The sequence below is a fragment of the Schistocerca americana genome, chromosome 1 (genome assembly GCF_021461395.2).
Source record: "Schistocerca americana isolate TAMUIC-IGC-003095 chromosome 1, iqSchAmer2.1, whole genome shotgun sequence".
NCBI classification, from domain to species: Eukaryota; Metazoa; Arthropoda; class Insecta; order Orthoptera; family Acrididae; genus Schistocerca; species Schistocerca americana.
This window is the reverse complement of record NC_060119.1, coordinates 878593740-878600843: the sequence shown is the minus strand read 5'-3', so window position 1 is coordinate 878600843 and position 7104 is coordinate 878593740. Positions and strand designations below refer to the sequence as shown.

The following is a 7104-nucleotide window of genomic DNA, read 5'->3' as shown; positions in this document are numbered from 1 at the left end:
TTTTTCAAGGCCTATCCACTGTGCCAACTTATAACTAAATCTGAGAGGGGTGCGATGGGGAGGTTCCCTTGTTAGAGCCATTTGAACTTGGTCGTAGAGTGCACGAGTTCCCAAGGACACTTGACCGCATGACTGGAGTTTGAATCGAGAAATCAACAATATTTCCGGCAGAGGGCGGAAGGATGAGAGACAAGGTATGTCCGCCTGTGTTATCGCGTTGCTGGGAATAGCGCGGCTGTGCGTGGGTTCGATCTGACTTCCAAATTCCTTACGCGTCGGTGGAGTGCACCGGGAAACGCGGAGGAACGGGCGGTCCGCCCACGAGGAGTGATTCACGGTTCGGGGTGTCGGTGGCCGGTGCGCCTGGTGCAGTTGCAGTCCGCGGCCCGCCGTATATATAGCGGTGGTGGAGGGGGCCGACGCTCCGCCACGCCGCCGTAGTGTGCCGCAGGCTCGGTCACCAGTCGCACGCCGGCCCCTGCTAGGAGTCGCACCGCCGCGCATCGCCACGCTCACGACTGACTACTGTGCGCTCGACCTCCGAGAGACGCGCAGCCACGGTGACCGGACCGGGATGCCCAGCGCCCGCCACTGAGCCAGCCGCACACGGACTCGGGATGACGCCGCCGCACGTCGCACGCCAGCCGCCGCTCCCGTCAGCGGCGCCACCGCGTCTGCCTCTGCCGTTGCCTCAGGTCAGTGGCGGCTGCAGCGCCTGGCCGTGCAGTTTCGGATCTTGTGCTCATTTGTAACAAGACACCGATAGTCGTGGCAAGCCACTCAGACGGGAGTCGGTCGCCGGCTGTCGAAGCCTATGCGGTGCATTTGCCAGCACACAGTCTTCGTAGAAATGAGATCCTAGCGCTTTTAACACCCCTGCCTTTATTTTGGCTGTTAAAATCTGGAATAATCTGGTAGCATAACCTTTGACCCCTGTTGTCGTGACCTAATGTTATAGAGTATCGATTTTGTCACGGTAACGAGATCTGACTGCTTAATAACATTATATTCAGGAAATACAGATCTTGCGATGATCAAGTTCACTATGAGTTTTAGTTTTGTTAAGTAATGTAATTTCGTGTAACACAATGGGAGACACACTACCCTCGTCTTACCCACATACTCGCGTCTAATCTAAACACAGGTTCAGTACACCTAAATAACGTCACACGTTATTGTACAAGGGGACTTAAAAAAAGTTAATTGCACATTGGTATCGCGGGCAAAGGAGCTATTATTGTCACTGTACTACACTTAAAAATGCCCAAATGTGTGTGAAATCTTATGGGACTTAACTGCTAAGGTCATCAGTCCCTAAGCTTACACACTACTTAACCTAAATTATCCGAAGGACAAACACACACACCCACGCCCGAGGGAGCACTCGAACCTCCGCCGGGACCAGCCGCACTGTCCATGACTGTAGCGCCCGAGACCGCTCGGCTAATCCCGCGCGGCACACTACACTTAAAAGTGACACAGATACGTGACACTACGTTTCTACATGGTCACTAAGTATCTATAAACTTGTTACCGATCCTTCTGTTCCTCGACGGTAGGAATGCGCTCCTTGGTCACGGAGGCCTTCGAGAGCAGCTTTGTGAACGTCCTCATTGTCTGAAAACCTGTGACTGCGAATAGTTCCTCGATTGCGTGAATATTGTTGTCTGTCGTCCATGTTGTGGACCTTCCTTCCCGATAACCATCACCCACGTTGAAATTACAATTAAATTAATACCATTAGCTCCTGACAGGCGTTAAAATACATCAACGGGGACGGTTAAAAATGTGTGCCCCGACCGGGAATCGAACCCGGGATCGCCTACTTTCATGGCAGACGCTCTACCCCTTTTTTTTTTTTTTTTTTTTTTTGTTCGGTATTGTTCGTTGCGTTTGGTCTGGGCGGACGTCACAAGACATCCGCCCAAGTTGATCGTTGATTCCTTTACTCAGTTATTTTATTACAGAAGGCGAGCAGCCCTCTGACCGAGCACGCTGAGCTACCGTGCCGGCTACCCATCTGAGCCACCGAGGGCACAGAGGATAGTGCGACTGCAGGGATTTATCGCCGGCACGCACCCCGTGGGACCCACATTCTCAACTTATAGTCCACACACTACATTCGTAGTGTCCCTGCCATTATACTCATTACTCGCGGCAGACAATCCACCGAGTCCCGTAAGAGTTCAGGCAATTCGTGTGCATCCGCGCTGAAGAATGTCATGTCCGAAAGAACAGATGCCATCTTCATATCACCCACGTTTGTGCCCCTCGTTTGAATTGTTGACTCCTTTCCATGACACTGCATTTGGCCCTTATGGTGCCAGAGTTCTGCGGTAAATCTGTATGTCAATACGGACGTTTTTCGCACAACAATCGCACGGTCACGCGTACATCAGCTTTGGTCCCGTGTACTCCAGCTTTGGAGTACGTTTTCAGTTACCGCGTCACTTCGCTCCACACTGCGATGCACCTGTTATCCACATCGCGGCAGAACTGTGCCTGCAGGGAAGTTAAAACACGTACTATCTTCTGACGAAGCACCTGTCTTGTTGCGCAGTGGCTATAGCGTGGGATGACGTGCGTGATTTACTTTTAGAAATCTCCTCGTAGTACTGTGCACACGTGTTCTACATTGCGATCCATTGGTCGGCGCGGCTGAAACTAGACTCTACATATTTATATTAACGTCTTGGTAAAAGCAAATACTTTTGTCACTAATTGGTATAATTATAAGAGGGTCGGCCCACAGTGATGGGGATACACTCAGCCGCTGCTTCTTTCCGCTAAGCCGTCACAACAACGACTCGCTGCTGTGAGCGACAACAGTATCAATAATCTGACGATCTCTGCTCTTGAAAATCAGTCCTTCACCTACTCGCAATCAGTGTGAGACAGTTATGACTAAGGGATGGTGGATTCCTCACATGCCTCACCCTCTAATCGGCTGCGATGAGACTCAGACTCGTACGGATCTGCCGAGGTGACGTGAAGTCCGTTTGTCAAACACTCGTCTTCTAGTGCAATGATTTACATGTCTGGTAACATCGTTCCTGCAACACTGAAAATCCACTCTAGACATTGTTCATCTCTTAGGATATGGAGAACAAAGGCTACTGCTTTTTTCACTCAATTCCTCTTCCTTCTTTCTTCGTTACGCCAAGTTAAAGAGCTCGCTTGAACTTGTTAGTTTGGGCTGATAGCTTCTTTTTCTTCTTCTCTTTCATGATTTCCCTATGTTGTCTCTTCCGTTCCTCTATCCGATGTTCCCCAGTGTATATTTTTAGCTTGCTCTACGAATGTGTGATTCGCAACTAGGATTCTAAACGCTTTGCGTTTTCTGATGGTATTTTCCGTGGTATTTATTTCTCGTAAGTCCTGCTTAATTTCTTCTAACCAAGTGATTTTTGCCTTTTTTGAATTTATTATATTAAGTAGTCTTTTTGTTATCTAGTGTCGCGTATTATTGAGAAGTGACCATAGGACTTAAAGCGTCTTCTACGTATTGCAACAGTGGACTTGTCTGTTGCTGTGTGTAAGTCTGTAGCTTCTTTTTTTTTTTAATCCGTATGCCACTTATGTTAGTGGGGCAGCCAATTTTTCTTAGAATTTTTCGCTCTCCCTTTGCAGTTTCAGAAATTTTTGAATGCTCTCCTAGAGGTCTAGTTTCTGAAGCATATAATACAAGAGACAAGACAACCGCCTCCCGCAATGCCGAAGTTTCGCATTATGGAATATCACTCATGTATTGTAGTGATGCCATCTTATTCTGTACACTTTCTGGAGTTTGGTGTTCCACTCAACTGTGTTTATCGCTTTTCCTCATTTGCAAACGATTTCAACAACAGCTTCATCTTCAGGTGCTTAAGCGCTATTATCGACGTGACGTACAACTGCAAGTACATCCTCTTAATGTATTCTAGCATCCTCTAGCGCAGCAATTATGAGACAGTCTTATTTGTACGACTAAGTCTTATAGTGGGTTATGCTTGGGTCCATTAACAGGTTATAGTTGCAGTGGTATATCACTTCGATAACGGCTCTTATATGCCTGAAGGTGAAGCCGTAGTTACTTCGAAGTCGTTTGCAAAGAAATTAAAATATTAAAACAGCTGAGTGGAAAAGCACTCCTTTGTTCTCCATAAGAGGATATTTCGCAGCTGATGTCTCCAGTTTCCAGCTCTACGGGAGCAACAACAGTGTTGACGTTTGAAACCTAAAGTCTTGGGTAATTCCGGTCCGTTATGGCCCAGACGTCTTGCAGCGTTAATGTCGGCTAACTCGCTACTCGCTGCCATGTTCGCTACTACACACCTGTCTGTGATAAAGAGCTCAGGTAACGTGCCAACATTCGCGCCGTACGTGGCGTCTCGCGCAACATTCGGGCGTCATACACGGCATGTATTCAAATGGAACAACCCCTCCCATGCCTCTTGGCCGGTCAGTTTGTGTACTTTTCAAAGAGAAACCAACTGAACTAACAATGCTTACAGTATACGACTGGTAGTAGAGATATGAAATTCGGAGGAAACATTTTCTCAAAGTCGGCCCTTAACAGGGTAAATTGAGTACAAAATATGCATCAAAACTGTTCCAGAGCTTGCGCCGAGGAGAACTAATCGACTAATTGAGTGGCTTGTGGCACATAAGATAAAAATAATTTACGCAGCAACGGGCGTAAAAAACGGGTGGTAATGGAACGGGAAAAGCTCAGACAGGAGGATGGACACAAACAGCATCAACAAATGGCTACGTGAAATTCCTTCAGGTTAGCACTTACGCTTCGTAGACACTGCTTTCCTGGCTGACTGTCCACGTCACACTATCCACTATTACTCTAGCGGTCAATTCCCATCAAACAGCGACGGCGTCGACAGGTTCTCCCTTAATTTTCGTTGCGGAACATTGGCATTATGCATGGCGTAAGTCCCGTGGCACGGCAAATCCGCATTTAATTGCAATGCACCTTGGAAAGTTTTGCATCCGCAGTTATCTGCGATAATGTTGGTTATATGCAAGAAACAACAGCAGTGTAAATGCTAGCGACAACTGTTATTATACGTTCCTTTGACGTCAATTGTGTGTTATATGAGGTACATCTCTCCTGGCCTTGGCCATGGTGCGGGTTTTAAATTTTCACTGATGAACTGCAGCTTAGCCACGATGTCTGAGAGACAAATCAAGTTGGCAGTTCCCTATTAAGTCATTCATTCTTCAGTTTTGGTAATTGCATTTCTGATTTCCGATCGCTACTGATGCGAAGCTAAGGGCAAAATACAAATCAGGCTTTCTCGGTAAAGTGGGCAGATTTCGCAGTCACTGAAAAATATTCTACCGATGTGAGCTTAAAAATTTAAATATATAACTGAAACATAAAAAATTACACAAAGTTATTCAGGAAGATGTTGTAAATTCAGTGTATAAGCTTGTCAGCAAATTCTGTAATATACAGCATATCCGTGTTTTTCATGCTTCACTTTGGGTTTCATTTTTAGTGAACGCGGACGACTGAACATCTATCTGTAACGTTTCGCAGGTTACTTTACTGGCTTCACTTTACGAAACCATAGTAGTTTCGCAGTAATATGTTATAAATCATGTCACGTCTGCTGGTTGGTACACAGCAAGTCGTGACCACATGTGCAGTACTCATGTATCTCTCTCATGTTCGTTCCTATTTGATCACGGATAAGTTTCAATCGACTTCATTTATTTTATTTGCTTATTTGTTTCACAAAGAGACGAGAGAAAGCAACAGTCTGAAAGAAATGTGAATAACGCCTAATGCAAAACGCTACATGCATGTGAACTGCTTTACGTCTACAGTTACAAACTTTAATGCAATTTTCAATCCGCAGCTATACGGCTAACAATGCTAAAGACGTTTTGGCGAATCAATTGTAACAAACACTATATCTGACTAAACAGAAACAGCTAAACGCTAGACGTAGATGATTTGGTACCAATGGCGCCGTTAAACGTTGTAAATGTGAACTAGCCAGACATGCAAAGATATTGTTTCACTTCTATTTATTATTTCACGCTTATGTTTCATCAGGTGTAAGAATCGAGAGGAAAAGAAAAATTAAATCCGTCTGAATGTTTCGTAGATGCTTCTAACAAATGCTCTACAGCTTTTGGGGATACAGCAAACAATTATCAGGTTGTTATCCATCTTTGAAAGTAAATATTGAAGGACTACTCCACTATGGCAAATATGGATAACGATTATCGAAGTTGAGTGTGAAATCCCTACACAAACACTCACCTCATCATTTTACACAAGAAATAAGATTCTGAAATGTCATGGCTATCAAGAAGGAAGGAAGGTTAGGAGGGTACAGAGTCTCGTCAGTCTCAAGGTCATTACAGACGAACAGAAACTCAACTGAAGGAAGCGGCCATGGCCTATTTAATGAATCGATTCAGCATTCGCCTGAGCATAGTTTTAGACGTTGGAAACAGACCAGACACCGATCTGAAACAAGTCCAGTGTTTCATTTGTTTCATCACTTCGGTCGGTCGGAAACCTGGGATCTATTGGACATATTCCACGAATTGACGTTGCAAACTTCAAGAACGGATTATGTAGTACGTAAATCTTCGGCCAGAAAATTAATGTTGGGGGAACATTAGATTATGCATCTACACAGTTATATTTCTTATTCACATCAAAGTTATTTATTCCTCTTTGTTACTGTATATGTCGAAGTAAGTAGTTCACATTTAGGGAACCATTACTGGAGGCCAAGACTGTTTCAGTCTGTTGTAGAAGCAAATTTCCATTACTATCACCGTTTGATGTCGTACGCACACACTTCACTACAGTTTCTCAGTCTAACTTTTTCTTTCGTCACCATTCGTGAAATGTGTTACACATATCGGCCAATTGGGCCGATTTAGCCCTCACTGTCTTAGTATCTGCTACCATTTTGTCGTTTCACAAACCTACGCATTACCCACCTTTGAAAATATTTGTTTTACATACTATAATCTTCGTTATTCGTAAAGTTTTATTTATTCTTGCTTCAGGATCAAGTTAGCTTATCTTGATGTTTTATCAATTCTTTTTTCTGGTAAAGGTTCTCTTATGTTTCTTTCCTC

At 44.8% G+C, this 7104-nt stretch overlaps 1 protein-coding gene across 1 annotated transcript in view; it reads left to right on the top strand.

Moving 5' to 3' along the window:
- The first annotated feature begins 456 nt into the window (after positions 1-456).
- LOC124547252 (facilitated trehalose transporter Tret1-2 homolog) overlaps positions 457-7104 on the top strand; it is a 332060-nt gene continuing 325412 nt past the window's right edge. The window contains exon 1 of the mRNA XM_047125094.1: positions 457-695. Coding sequence (XP_046981050.1) covers positions 618-695 — 78 coding nt within the window. The 5' untranslated portion in view covers positions 457-617. The remainder of the gene's footprint in view (positions 696-7104) is intronic.